At 38.9% G+C, this 15,606-nt stretch overlaps 1 protein-coding gene across 9 annotated transcripts in view; it reads right to left on the bottom strand.

The window, feature by feature from the left end:
- The window catches only part of ERBB4 (erb-b2 receptor tyrosine kinase 4), a 645,851-nt gene that overhangs the window by 127,599 nt on the left and 502,646 nt on the right, over window positions 1–15,606 (bottom strand). For all 9 annotated transcript variants that reach the window (XM_074872586.1, XM_074872588.1, XM_074872592.1 and 6 more), the window contains 3 exons: window positions 4,991–5,123; window positions 2,258–2,380; window positions 672–770 (listed from right to left, as the gene is read on the bottom strand). In XM_074872586.1, the coding sequence (XP_074728687.1) occupies window positions 672–770; window positions 2,258–2,380; window positions 4,991–5,123 (355 nt within the window). The remainder of the gene's footprint in view (window positions 1–671; window positions 771–2,257; window positions 2,381–4,990; window positions 5,124–15,606) is intronic.

The raw sequence follows: 15,606 nt of genomic DNA, 5'->3' as shown, positions 1-15,606 counted from the left end.
GGCAAGATGCTCCCCTGCAACTCCTCCTCTCCCGTGTCTCTAGCTTCTCTGCCGTGGAAAGATAAAACAAAGAGGAGTTTCACAGCCTTCCACTGATGGGAAGACCATTTATAAGAAAACTCTAAGCATCTTTGGGTCCACGACATCTGCACACTGAAGAACCCAGCCCTTCATTACCATGGCACTGGCATTAGCCTGGTAGCCCAGGTACTTACAGTTCTGTGATGGAATGATCTACAGGCAATAAACTAAACAGGGCAGAGCACTGTCTCACACAGATCTGCCTAGTTCCACTGCTTCAGAGAGGCAGCACTGACCTACCCACAGCTGAGGTGTAACCTTGGTTGGTTGGTTTTGTTTGTTCAGACATTGTTGCAATAGAGAACAGTATGGATATACATTAATAATGAGACAGCTTGTCCAAGACTGAGGGAAGGAGAGAAATGACCTACAAACAAAATTTCAGCAGCTGAGCTTTTCTAGGAACATGATATTGTAGCTCTCGCTGAACATAAGCACAGTTGGTTCTGTGTACAAGCCTTCTACTATTTAAATATAAGGTAAGAAAACTGGCAGAAATACCTCTTTACAATGTCTGTGGACTACAGAAAGACACCCGTCCCGTTCCACCCCCTGCCCCGCCAAACTCAAAGACACTGATCATTTCTTACATCCATAAACTCCACATTGGCTTTCGGACCAGTGGTCTCATTAAGGATCTTAATGGCCACAGGAATCTTTACCGTTTCTCCCTCAGGGACCCAAATACCCTAGAAAAAGAAGAAAAAGTGATAGAAGATAGTGACAACAGTGTTAAAAACTTCAGAGTTACAGTTCTTTTTGATGCATTCTGTCATATTATGCAGATCAGTTACGAACCTCAGAACTGAGAATACACAAAGCTATAAAACAATAAAAATCCCAGAAAACTATTACTTACACCAAAAGTAAACCATTATGTAAAATGAAAGATTTTGTACCAGTGAACGTCCTCATCAGGCCACCTTGATTTTCCTGTCCAAAACAGGGTTTCTAGAGAGTAATGTCAACACATCAACGATGCACATACTTTTTATACTGACTATCGATTCTGATAAAATTACACAAAAATCTGGATTTTCTGTCTGGATTCTGATGCTAAACTCACTGAAGCTCTCATGAAAGTGATTATCACCAGGTCGTACTATCATGCAGGAACAGGACACCCCGAGAACAATATATTTAGAGTGAAACATTTAGGAGCTATTTCTCTAATTAATTGATATCTGAGAATTAAAGCTTAGATGGCTAAAAAGTAAACTTTAATTTTAAAGTTCACAAACTGTGTGTGTCTCAGGCTACTTTTCCATCCTTCTTGATTATTGCTATATTCTTGGCAACCTCACTGTACCTATCTCTATCACTTTATTATTGTCTAAGCATATTGAAACCGATTATTCAAAAATGTATTCCCATGATCTTGTAGCTGTAGTGACCTGGGTCTGTACTTCCTCCATTTCCTCCCCAGTTTGAAGACAGACACAGTTCTGTCCTCTTCCAGTGATCTGACCTACCACCTTGATTTGGCAGGTTTGGGTTGCTCCCGAAGGGTTGGGTGATTGGTTTGACTTGCCCATTAAGGCGTACTGCATGCCCAACATGAAGATTTAGACATGACCAACATATCTTAAAAAGAAATCATCTTTAACTGAAGTATTTTTTCCCTTGTGGGTTCTGCTCTTACATCCTGGTTGTTAAAGGGTGTATTGACATAACTAATCTTTTCTATTAAAATGGAAGAAGCAAAAAGTATAATGGTTTAACTAATGAAAATATTGTTTTACAAGGTATTGTTACTATTACAAGACCCAGGTGACACTTGCAAAATGACAAAGTTTATCTAGCTTTCCAAAAGTGTACTGTAAAGCCATTACGTAAAAACAGAATGACAAACTTTCATACTGCATTTTAATATCAAGACAGCCCAGCCTGTGTAGTCCTCTTGCATGCAAGAATGACTGTGGCTGACACTCCTTTTCTCACCAAGAAATATCTGCATGTCTGATTAAAACTAAAGTCAACATTTGAGCCTGTCTGATTAAAGCTGAAGTCAACATCTGAGCCTGAAGTGTGCTCCTCCCACACAATTCCACTATCCTGAGTTTCCCAGATATGTAGGGCTCTTGAACCCATTCACAGTACAGGGTGCTTTGCTTCAGAACTTGACTGTTCGAAAGTTAACTGAGGGAGCTCACTGCTGTATAGTGAAGACTCTTACCTTGTACACGGTTCCAAAGGCTCCAGAGCCAAGAACCTTGACACGTTTCAGCTCAGTTTCCTTCAGGATACGAAGCTGTGCTTGGTTGGGTGCTGTGCCACTTGGAGTCAAGGGTTCCACAAGCTATGAAGGAAAATCCAACAGTCTTAAATATTTGAAAATGTGAAGACCCGTCAGACATTTATACTGAAAACAATCGATCCAACTAAATACTGGAATAAGACAGTGGTAGGGTCTGTTGAGCACTAACCTGCCAACTCGCGGGAAGATTTCTCACCTTCAAAAGCAAACGAACAATACTATGAAACCAAGAGACCTGATAAAGAAAATCCTCACTCAACATGTAATAATTTCCACCAGGAATTGCATGATGGAATTACGAACTGGAAATTGAATTGGTGTCACAATAACATACCCAAGGACTCTTGCTAATGGAGGCAGTATAAATATTTTCTACATGGCAGAAATACAGCATTTATTATCAGTGCACGACATTCTATTTTTGCCCATTTTAGTGTCTTTTAAGTTGGCCATATTTCTTTTTAATAGCCCTTACTTAATGGCTCATCACATTCTTATTCTGTTTTGGGGAAGGGACTATTTTTCTGAACTTCTGTTATACCACATGGGAGGACAGCCTTAAGGAGAAAACATCTTATAGCAGACCACTAATTTATAACAGCCAGTAATTTACTGCAGAAAAGGCATAATTAAACAATTTGCTCAAGATGTCCCAAGAAACTTTGTAAATGAACCACTATGGCACATTCAGTTAAAAATGCTCTCAGATCTCAATGTTATACTGTCTCTGCCAGAAAAACAATGCTTCTTAAAAAATAAATTAAAAACACACGAAAAGGACAATACTCTAAACAATGAATAACAGTCTGTTCCTTTACAGGATGAAGAAAACAGTTCAGGGCTACTCCTGCTCAAGTTGGTTTGAAACCACTGCAGTGTTTCACAGTTTACAAGGCTAAATGCACCATGCTCTGCAGTTTGAGAACTACTTCTATGGCTCTTTCAGCATCATGAACTACTTTATTAGTTGACCAGACTTATTTAGTTTTGTTCAGGTAAAAATACTGGTATCTGGAAATTATTGGGGTTAGGAAACCTAACAAACCCAAACAGCAACAAGTCAGGTTATCACAGAAATAATCCGTGAGCTGTACTTTTCTTAAGACTGATTTCTCTTTTCACCTTTCCACTTTAGATGTCCAGTACTTACACCATAAAAGAAAAGTAGACAGACTGGTGGTACACTTATGCATTTTCAGTTTGTGAAGGGTGAAAACAGCTTCTGTGCCACAGTCCACCAACAAAGGTACGGCAGGGAGAAGCATTGTAGGGGTCTAAAAAAGTACTTGTAGAGTTTTATGGAGAATGATCTACAGAAACAATAGGTCTGTTACAGCCTCCAGCTAGAAATAGAGACTAGCTGAAGCTATAGTTGCTTATGGGTTTATCTTGGGCCGCTCCTGATTTAATCTTCAGTTTCTAAACCAAGACAAAGCTTCCCCACATGTTCAGCAGGAGGCCTTGGTCCCTCAGGAACTAGTGTCAGCCACAGCTTTTATCTGACCAAATGGAGAATGAGAGCTGGACTTCAGAGCCATACTTCCCAAATGCAATGAAAACTACCTGCTTAATATAATTTATGCTTAAGTAGGGGCTAATACAATGGCAAGATTTACATATCTAAAGGCACTGAGTATTGTTAAGCTTTCTATACAGCTGAACAGTATTTAACAAGCTACGCAAATTCTAACCAAGCTTCAAGATACTTAAGGCAAACAGATTGGGGATACATAAATCATTTGCTCCCAGGCTCTATAGTGGAGATGAGTGGGAGCAGGACCCTTAGAACAGAACAGAAAACAGCATTGTTAACAAAGCCTTATCAAAGAATCACTAGCTAACGGTATTCCCAAGCTTTATTATCTTACAAAGGGGGACCCTAATTTAAAAATATCATCACTTGCGAAGAGTCTCAAGTATAGGACTGAGGAAATGGTAGCAATCACCTTTGCTGTAGCCAACAGATAATGATTTAATGTTATGTTTAAATATACTTCCTAGATTGCCCCCTCCACTACCGGCATTTCAAAGACCAGGATGGTGTGGGCACACATATTTTTGCTAGTAGAACCGTGAACTTCATTTGGTTAAGCTCTGTGAAGTATCTTGGCTTAATAAAATACATTATTCTTAATGATCGTGACTACAGGCTTTGACAAAATCTGGACCACAAAGGCACTGTTGTTCCCAGTGCCTACATTAAGTGACAATCTCTGAATTTAAATATTCCTGATGAATTTAAGTTTGCATCAGAGCTTGCTGAAGGAACTTACTTCAGTCTTAAAAGTTCACCTCAGTATGCACTGGATGAAAACCTGTAGTATTCAAGCATGACAGCTGCTAAATGTACTGATGAACTGGAATAGAAGCTCAGTTGAGAGCAGCATGTGAGTTCAAAAATTTGATGGAACATGACTTTGTAATCATGTGGACATTTTTGGTCTTCAAAAGCCATGAATCTGTATATGTACAGAAAATTAGCATCTTGAAATAGCTTCATTCTTTCCATCAGTTTAGTCCTGCAGAAGTTAGCAGAAGGATTTCTACAGATCTCTCTGGTAACTGGATTGAAGACCTGAACATCTTTAATATAAAAGCAGAACAGCTCTGCATATCTTTTCAAATATTCTGTGAGAAGCAGCACACTCTCACCTCAGTCTCCAGGAATCTTCGCAATGCTCTCTTCTTTTTAATGCTTTTGCGCCGAACGTACACGGCAAACGTCAGGCCCACAATGACGATGATGAAGAGGCCACCAATAACTCCCGCAGCAATCAGAGGGGTTCTAGCAATCAGAATCAGAGACTTTATTTTTAGATAGGGCGAGAGACCAAAGGATGGTTGGGTACATAAAACATAATCACTTGGAAAGCTTATTAACTGCCTTACGACCAGAATTTCTAAGTCAGTCCAAATGGGAAGTCAGGGGAAACACATTAACTTTTCTTGGTTTTAATCAACATACCAATTCTACTTTTTTCAAACTTCCATGCACATGTGAGGAGTCGTGTGGACAAGGAAACACAACATGCACTTTGATGGCAAACGCAAATCTGCAATGGCAAAATGAGGATACAGGTATCTGCAGTTTTCCCGCCAGAGCTTTAACTGTGCTTACTCTTTGGCTCCATCTAGATTAACTCATGGGCTTCTGCACTTTGGGGAAAACAAACTAACGGAAAATTCCCAAACTACCAATACAATGTGCCTTCCCGAGTATGGAGGAATTGAGAGGCAACTTCAAATATGGTTTCATAGGCAAATCTGGAGGCATCATACTCGTACACCTTCCTCAGGTAGAGGATATTTACATTTGAACAACATAACTCATGAATAGAGCCACGCACCCTCTTGGAACTCCTGGTTCATTACTATTACACACAAACATTTTGGCCAGGGGTTATAGCTGCACCCATCTGGTTTTGCAGTGGCTTTTCAGCATAGCCAAATCCCAGACCAAAAGACTGGTGTGTTGGAGCCAAAAAACTCCTGCGAACAATGCCAAGCAAGGCTCAGCTTTTGTACAAGACCTGTTGTGCTCCCACTACTCCTTATAACTACTTGCAGCTTTCCAGTCTCTTGAGCAGCATGAGCTACAATTACTAACTTGTTTTGCCATAGTGATAAGCTATAGTAGGCTGGCATCATGGTCGATACTATACAAGCTCAAAACAAAGACTGTCTCAGAGAGTCACTGACTCAGGTGACCACATTTGGGGATCGCCCATACAGACAGTGGAAAGAAGCAGGCTCCCTCTGAAGAAAAAGTCTATGTGTTCTGGCTCAGTTTGCTTTCTCTCTCTCCCTGCTCCATCTCTAAAGGATGGGTAGCAGTCTCCAAACCAAAACCTTAAATTAGGCATTTTCACAGCATACCAACAACTTACCAATATAAACACCCTCACAGCATTTAACATGCTCGGATAAAGGACCTGTCATATCAACCCAAAACAACTCTCCTCTTCATTTGCATGTGCTTTCCATGATGCTGATGCAAGAAACTCTTTAACAGGCAATTATGAAAAACACTGGACATCAAAAGACTTCTCTAGAGCTAGTAATGACTAATGGTCTCGAGCAGAGGAATTTATTATTTTTATGCTGTATGAACAATCATATAATTTTTAACAACCACCACCAAACCCCAGACTGACAAAACAGGCAGGAGATCTCTTGGCTTTAAAGAGCATATTAATAACTATCATAACAGCTGTCAAAATAAATAATTAAGAGTTTTATGGTACTGTGTACACTAAAATGGCCCAAATGATATTTATATGACAGACCATAATAAGGAAACAGTTCCAAAGGAGATGTAAGGACTAGTGAAGTTACACATTCCTTGCAGACCTTTTACTGTTACAGAGAACAGGGGTTCAAAATGAATTTTTATGATCCATCATGTCAACTCTGACTCTTTAAAAGAGAGTCCTCATAATTTTCAGTAGTGATTTGAAAAAAAGCATATAATTTTCAAAAACTTCATCAAAGAAGCACTTAGTTATTAATGTGAAATATGCTGTAATGGCAAATTATATCTGAATTTTCAGGAGGCACCAACTAAACACACTGTTAAGGAAGCTTAAAAAGGGAGCATAAAAGGAATAATATGCAAGAAAAAACATATTTAAATGCTAAACAAATAACTGAAATACAGAAAAAGTTTTATTTCCAACTCAAATAGTTGCCTTCACTCCTTGCATAAAAATCACATCAGAAACAAACATCACAGATCTAAATGGATGTGCTTGTATACCGTACAGCTTCTCCTCACTCTGCTACTGAGCTAAGCCCCAAAGTCAACAATCATGTGTTTTATCCGCTACACTACCAGGAGACAAGTCACTGCCTTCAGTGCTTTCTGGTACCATCAGTGCACTTCGCTGTTGTTTCCAACCACACGTAAATTATTTTCTAAGCCCAGTTTTCTGGGTGTCACCTACCTCATTTGGGTTATTTTTACTTATGTTCGTTAGGCCAAGCTTGCTTTTTGATCTATTCTGCTAACATCTTCAAGTCTCCTGTATAATTTCTCCACTATTTTCATGTTTGCAGTGTCTTATATTTAATACCCTGATGGATTTCATTAACATGCTGTTTACCTTTCTTTTACATAATTGTTAACATGCCTCCAAAGTGGCACTAATCAGAGAACTTGCTGAAGACATGAAACCTTTCTCCCATTTTGTTTTTTTAATCCAATCCTTTTTTTTGCATATGCACCTAACCAACAGTTCAGCTTCACATACAGCTGGACACACAAATCTCCTTATCTCTAGTGGCATTAAGGGCTTAATCCACTTACATTTTTGTTACATTATTGTCCCACAACCACCTCTGTGAATGCAGTTCGCTACATTTGCCACCTCAGGCTACTGCCCACTTAAAACTAATTCTGGGAAAGTTAACAGAAGTGACGTTGATGCAGAGAAAAACTGTTACTACCAAAAATCCCTAGTTTTTTAAAAGTCATTTTTAAAAGCATGGAGGCCTCATGTCTCTGTTAGGGCTCAGAAAGGCTAAAGTCAAGCAAAGAGAGGTAGTCTCTCCATGTCAGTCCTGCTCATCCAGCATAAATAATGGACAGCCAAAAGTCAATCCTAGCTCACATTCCTTTCAGCTCCACCACAAACCAACCAACAGGAAACTCCTGATACAGCCACTACTTTCCTTTACACACTGAAAATCTACCCCAGAGGATGAAAACAATCTCTGTTAGATGTTTCTGGACTTTTATGCTCATCAAAATAGCAGTCCAAGAAATATGGCCCTGACTCATAATTCAACCCCACATAATGAATTTGCTATCACGCACCCTTCCCTCAGCTGAGGACAGAATACCCAATTAACAATTGGAAAAGGTGGCAGCAGGGGAGGCAGTGGGAGGGAAAAAATCACAACATGTTGAAAATCCTGCCTTTTAAACTGGAAACTGTGTATCTGTGACTAAAAGTTGAAAGTAAGATTCTATTATTCCCTTAGGAGAAATGAATAATATATATTTCTTTTAAATGTGTACTGTTTTTTCATATTTAGAAGGATGTAACTTCCACTCACACACACCAAAACTGAGACAAAAAGTTCAAAGTTAGTATTCCAAGATGGACAAGGATGCTCAACAGGGGGGCTCCTACCGTTCCATCCACTCCAAAACATCAAAACATCTGCAATTCCCACAGTGCTTTGAGACCAGGTATTAAAGCCTAATTACTGATTTAGATGAATACATGGTCTCATACTTTTGACTGGAGAGCGCAGCAGAAAGGGGAAAGGAAACACAGTTGTGGTTCATGGAGTAAAGCAGAGAAAGAACACCTGCTTTTCTATCTTTGGCACTAACCCACCTAATATGCTATGTAAATAAATTGAGCTTTGAAACGGAACTGTTAGAGGGCTTTAAGTTCCTGCCTCAACTTTCCCCACCTTCCCCTCCTTTATGTTTTATCTGTATATCCAAACAGGATTCATTACAACCTTGAATATTTGCTAAGTAGTTGCTTCTTGTAAATTTTCATTATCAAGGCATTATTTTCTCCTGATGGACAATTCATACGATCTGCATTCCTCACCCCTTCCATCAGTGAGGAGTTCAGCTGACTTTGAAGCTGCACTTTTAGAGATCTAACGGATTCTGCTAATCCTGGAATGATAATCTTAGTATTTAAAATATACAAGATAAACAACCTGACTGAGAAGCAAATCCTTGTATGTTTTAATAGCTTCTCTCTGCTGTGCATCGCTCCCCTGGCAGCGCTCTACAACCACAACTTCCAGAGTGCCTGGTGTTCACAAAACAGTGCTCCCTGGGGATGGGAAGAATTCATCTAATCTTATTCACATTAAGACGTGCTTTGCTTTATATTTTTCTTTTTCAAGAATAAGGCTTCCTTTCCCCTTTCTCCACCTAATCTGAGGGTGTTTGAGCACTGAAAAATGTCACTATTTATGTACAGATTAGGAGATTTTATCATGTGTAAACATGAATTTTAACTCACAGATGATGTCCTACTTCCCACCGATTCCACATTTAATCTAGATATGGGCAAACTGCATTCCACTGTACTCTCAACTAGCTGTAGTTAAACTCTGGTGGCAGGTCGTTCTAGCCACAACTTTTCAATATGCAAAATGACCACAATGTTGCGGTCTACATCTAGGTCCATTCAGCAGTTAAACATCAGTTTTCACTTTGGACAAGGCTAATGCTGACAAACAGCTATCTACAATCAAAACTGCTTTTTCCTTACCCACACTGGTTCCTATATTGAAGCCTCCCTCAAGCAAATATTTAAGGACATTTCTAGATCACTATAATCAAGTTATCTTATGCTCAAAGTTTCTTCACCGGCCTTGCCAAATGAGAAAAACATGCAGAACAGAGACTTGCAGTCTTTAACTGACAGTGTACACCCTTTCCTCCTCTAGTATACCACTAACCAAGATGTGCTGTTGAGATCAACTGTGCTGTTAGGATACATCAAAGTTTTTAACATACGGTGATGTCATTTACTGAAGGTTTCCACATATTTTGGTTATCAGAGTGTTTACTGAGAACACCAACAAGACACAAACAGATATCTTATGTGCATTCTTTAGATTGTAAAAGTGTGTCCTACTCATGTCTCTTTTTTTTTAAAGGTAGGATTCCCCATTTCACTCAGAAAAATAAATGAGGACAAAGAAAAAAACATTAAGTATAGCTTTGAAAATGAATATAACCTAGGATTCTAGACATTAATATGTACTGATTATAAATTTATGACATCTTTACTATCATTAAAGCACATGTGGTGCACAGTGAATATCTTTAAAACTAATTTTAAATCTGAATGGCATAATTTAGGAGAACAACCACATTTCTGTTATGTTTTCATCACAAATTACTAAGAACTCTCAATTTTAACTCCCTGTTAATACAGTTGACTGGAAATAAATACTGAAATCTCTGGGATTACAGTATCAATATGGAGGCTTTTCATGGGCCTCTCTTTCTGCAAAACTGAAAAGCTCATCTGACATCTTTTGCACCCCTGGTATTTTTGGGCTGAGACTTTTCTCTTCTGCCACAACATAAAAAAGAAATGCTATTGTTAAGAACTTGCACAGTGACTTTGTTTCGAGGCTTGTGCTTTAAGTAAACAGATTAATGTTCCTTGTAAAATATGCCAAGTCAGGCCCCATATAATATAGATTGATTTATCTGTGACAGAAAACCAGTTAAATTCACTAGATTGGACACACAGGTGAAGCCAGTTCATAAAGTAAAAGAACAATCCTCTTTATAAACTTGTCATATTTCCCATTTTCTTTGGGAACGGTAATATTTTGCTTTAAATAAAGAAAACTAGACCTGTAATGACCATGGGCGCTGATGGACTGCTCTGAAACTAAAACCATCAACATTAGCTCAAAGAGTTTCTCTCTGCATAAAGCATTCCTGTTAGAAGCAATAAACTCAGCTTGCTTCTCTGCAACCAGTTGCAGTCAACTGGCTCTACAATTATGTCTGCGTACGTGAAATTATTAATAAGAAAACATGCTTTTCTCAAGTAGAAACATAAAGTGCATTGCCCTGTATGACATTATATGCTGAGAGACTACTCTGTCTGGTGGCACTGCTTTCTATTTATTAACTGTCAAATCCAGAAGTACCACAGAGCAGCACAGTCTGAGGCAGAGCACGTTACATCGCTTGAGGGAGCTGGAGAAATCTAAGATAGTGCCCATATTAAATCAGTAGGTAGCCAAAACATTCAGTGGGAGCTGGGTCATATACAGAATACAAATCCTAGCATAAAACTGGCCATTGAAACTGAGAAGGAACATTCCTTCACTCTGCAATAGGTGTTCAGGGAAGATTTTTATAACGTTTTCTTCATTGCTACATTTTGGTTTCTATTATCTGTTCTAGCAGACATGGGCAGGCCAATTACCTTCACCCTACAGCCTGTACAACTTCTCAAGCAGAAGGCTGAACTTGAGCCTAAATGGCTCAGAAATTATTTCAACCTGCCCTCAGCTTTGCTCCACCAATGACTGTACAGATGAGTGAACACTGCAGCCAGTATTTATAGGAATTCATTAACATTTCAGATGGCGGCTTGATTCAGTCTAATGCATGCCATTTTTTCTTTACAGTTAAACAATTATGTAGATAGGTGTATGCTTCAAAGTTTGGAAAAACAATCAGATCTCTGAGGTCACGTATTCATCATGAATTAGACATTCACTACTTTGTGCTCTAAAATTTTTGTTACCCAGTATTTGGTACAGGACACAGAAGGAAATTCACTTCAGTTGGGTGATAAATCAAACCATACAGAATAGAGAACAGGCAGGAATGCTCAGGAGTATTTTAAGCAGCAAACAGGAAGAAACCTGCTTGAATACTGTGCTCTTCCTTCTGTTATTTTTTTAAAACATTTCCCAAATTTCAATGGTGGAAAATGCTTGTAATTCACTTAAGCTCCAGTTAAGTGTTTGCTGAAATTGAGCTATTCAACATATGAAATATCCAAACCCATACATGACTAAGCAAAATCTTGCCTGTAGGACTGCACAGGTAATTTGCCTACCTTTAAGGAGTTGCAAGAGGAGGGTTTCTCTACCTCATGCCCTTCACTTTTACTTTAATTCACAAATCATCATCTTTCTTTTGAAAATGCACTGATCTCCCTTTTTATACCTGCCCCTTTTGATTGTTTTTTGGAATGCCAGACTTTCCACAGAGTAATCGTTCAGAAGATTTAAGGAGCACAGAAGAGATTTTTTGTCTAAGTGGCTGTGAACACTGGACTCTCCTGTTCCAGCTTTGAATCACAGGAGGCAGCGAGCATTTGCTTTCACAAGCTCCAGGAGTATTTCACAGTAGGGAACCTGCAAGGATTGTATTTGGGGACCAAGTCTGAGATTCTGTCTCGGATTCCCTCTTCCTAAGGTCTTTATGACTTTATGTTTCTCCTTTGTGAGAACAGATTCTGTACATTAAAGAGAGCCCTAACTTCTGTCAGACCACTTCTGGTTCAGCTCTGCATCTACAGCCCCATGAGCCATGGTGAACAAACCTCTTCAGCACTGGACACTGGCAGAGGGGAAAAAAAAAAAAGCCATCAAAACAAAACAGGACATGATAAACTGATGAGAACAGAACTGTTGTATTATGTTCTCAATCGTCAAGTTTCTTGTCATATCCAATCATTTGTTTTGTGATAAATGTAGAGCTTATATGGGTTTCAGCTGAGGTTTTTTTAACAAGTGGTGGCATTAGAGCATCTTTTGGACCTATGTTTGAGATTGAAGTTAGAGCGCATGGAGGATTTGTAGGAGAATGTGTCTGGAAATATGCACCCATATCTCATGCATGTATTACACACATTCATACGTACATATACACACACAATTAAAAAATTTTCCTTCAAAGTCTAAATCAAGATAGTAACACTTCAACATAGTAACACTTAATTCCACACTGGTATAACATATATATAAATATAGCATTTGAGACATTTATTAGACTACTAGTAATGGCCATGATGCTGTTAACTTCAACATACATTTTAACTCATTTGAGTTCTAAATATGCAGAATTTATTTTTGTGGAGCATAGCAGGGAATAAATGCAGCCAGTGCTCATAAATATCGAGGAAAATCCAAGGTAGATAAAGAGCAGGGTACATTACATTATTTCTGAGTATGTCTGATGCTGCTTTTGGATTTATCACTATTATTTTACAAGGATAGCATCCTGTTTAAATGTCCTACACAAATTATATCAATCATTAGAAAATCCCACTTGGTTATGGGGAAAAACTCACATAAAATTGAGATCCTCCATCTGACACAGGATCATCTCCTATATGATAATATGCCCAAAAATTCTTTTTTGTCAGTAACTTATCAGTCATCTCACAGTAGTTCTTAAATTACCAAGTAGGGCAGAGAGAAACTCTGGTGTATCTTGCAACTCCTCTTAATTCTAGTCATCATCCCACTGCCAGCATTTCCCCAGAGGCCATTCAGAAAAGAAAAGTTCAACTTAGAAGCTCCAAACCCACCCACCTTCACTCCTCTCCTCCGTCTCCACAGCCACCTGAAGGAATCTATTTCACTTCACCGGCTGTAAAACAAGCCAAGGGAAACCAGCCTTTGTGAATATTATCCTCATCTTCTATTCTCAGCTCAACTGATGATTTTTTTTTTTTTTTTTTGCATCTTATGTACACAGCAACCTCCTATCATCTTGATAGTCACAGATGTGACTTGATTAGAAAAACAGCTTGTGTCCGTGGTGAGGATACTGCTCAGAGTAACCTAGACTCTACAACAGCTGTTTTATTATGATTATTTTGCAGTACAGTATGGCCCACATAAAGGCAAATGATATTTTAGTAAAACAGCTCTTCCTTCTCCCAAATTGCAGTATGATAGAACATTCCAGAATTTATTGCAGATACCACCTTATCTATGAATCTTCCAAATGTTAAAAATACTTTTCTTCCATTAGCTGCTGAACTCCCAGAACAGAGCAGGCCAAACACCTGGGAAAGCAGTGATCCAGCTTAAAAATCTCTTTTTCCTATTTCAGCCACAAACCCCTTCCTCTGCCCCCATTACCAAACCCCCAAACCTAAGTACTGGCCTCTCTAGTAGACAGTGGATCCTACTGACTTTTTGTGCCTTTTAGGTCTCTCAGCTTCTGAAGCTCATTGGGCTCAAGAAAACAAAGAGGGAGAAGGCTCAGACATCTTTTTTTCCCCACCTCTAGCATAAGACCTCTCATCCCACTTCAACACTATGTGTATTTGAAGTATTTAAGTGAGAAGAGCACAAAAAGGTTGATGAAACCCACTAGATAGAATACACACAAACATACTGCTACAGCTATAGGTTTTGGCTTGCTTTCTTAGTAATTGCCTTTTTCTCACTGGAGTTTTCCTGGAACGGGAAAGAGCTCCTTTATTTTAAAAATTCATTGATTAGAAGATGATTCAAATATCTCAAAGTCTGGAATCTGGAGCCTGATCCACTGGTTGATCCAGGAAATCAAAGCAGAGAGAGTTCACGCAAAGCTGAAGCGGTGAGACACACTGAACTTAGCCTGCATCATTTACATCTACAAGTCATTTACATGCAGAGGATATTGCTGCCACGAGGGAGGGAAAAACTTATCTACAGGAGATGGGACTATTTTAAAGCTAGAATATTATCTCTTCTATCTGTTCTTTGTCTATTATCCTTACTGTGATTGAGACTATGCATATTAACAACTAGTGGTCCATTTTTAATGCAGGAATACTTTTTACCTTTTTTTTCCCCCCTACATCAGACCATGTGGGGCAGGGAAAGAGGTAATTTCTTTCTGAAATTTATACATTTTTTTTTAGGAATGTTATTCAATCAAACAAAGCAATGCCCACTGATACAGAGACCACTGAAATGACCTGAAAATATCCCGATGGCTGAGTCAAGTCTACTGGGAACTTAGAAGAGACCAGTTTGGCCACTGCCACGCTGGTGAACTGTCCAGCTAGAATTAGTCCTCTTCCCTCCAGTCTACCAGGTCATTGCTGTTTCTTTGCTTATAACCAACCAACCTACAGGATCCGTATATCATGGTCCATGCTCCCTGAATTATTTTCAGATTAATTTGCAGATTAACATGCTATATTGCCAAAAGTAGGGATTGCAATGTCTTATCTCCTCTTCAGCATGACCTGTAAGACTATACTCAGCAACACTGACATCAAGCCTATAGGTTCTAACTTGGCTGAACCTTAACATCATTAACAGGAGTAAAACAAAAGGTAACAAATAACTAAAAACACATCCTCTGTCCTTTTGTTTGCTTCTGCTTTTCCACTGGCACCTTTTCTTTTCACTCACATTATGCTGCTTTATAGCTTCTGTGCCTTCTAAGAAATATCTGTGCTACTTTATTTCAGTGAAATATCTAAACATCATTAGGTTTACTACAACTAGAGAGCTACGAGTTAAAATGGAACAGCAAGTGAAATAAGAACATGCAATGAAAATCCAAGTGAGCATTTCAAGAGGCAAGTAACACCTTAGCGTATTGCTTTGATGGCCTGTGTTTCTAATGGACAGACTATGTCACAGGCGGGGTGTTGGGAGTCTAAGACAAATTACTTGAGGAAACGGTTCATGTTTCTTACTTAAAAGGCTGATTGCATTTCAGACAATTTTCCTGCAAGTACTACAAGAGAGACTTCACATAATTTACAAACTAGGGATTAGGTCAGGACTGGACC

The sequence above is a fragment of the Strix uralensis genome, chromosome 6 (assembly GCF_047716275.1).
Source record: "Strix uralensis isolate ZFMK-TIS-50842 chromosome 6, bStrUra1, whole genome shotgun sequence".
Classification (NCBI taxonomy): Eukaryota; Metazoa; Chordata; class Aves; order Strigiformes; family Strigidae; genus Strix; species Strix uralensis.
Note: the sequence above shows the minus strand (reverse complement) of the source record. Positions and strands in the feature narration are given on the sequence as shown.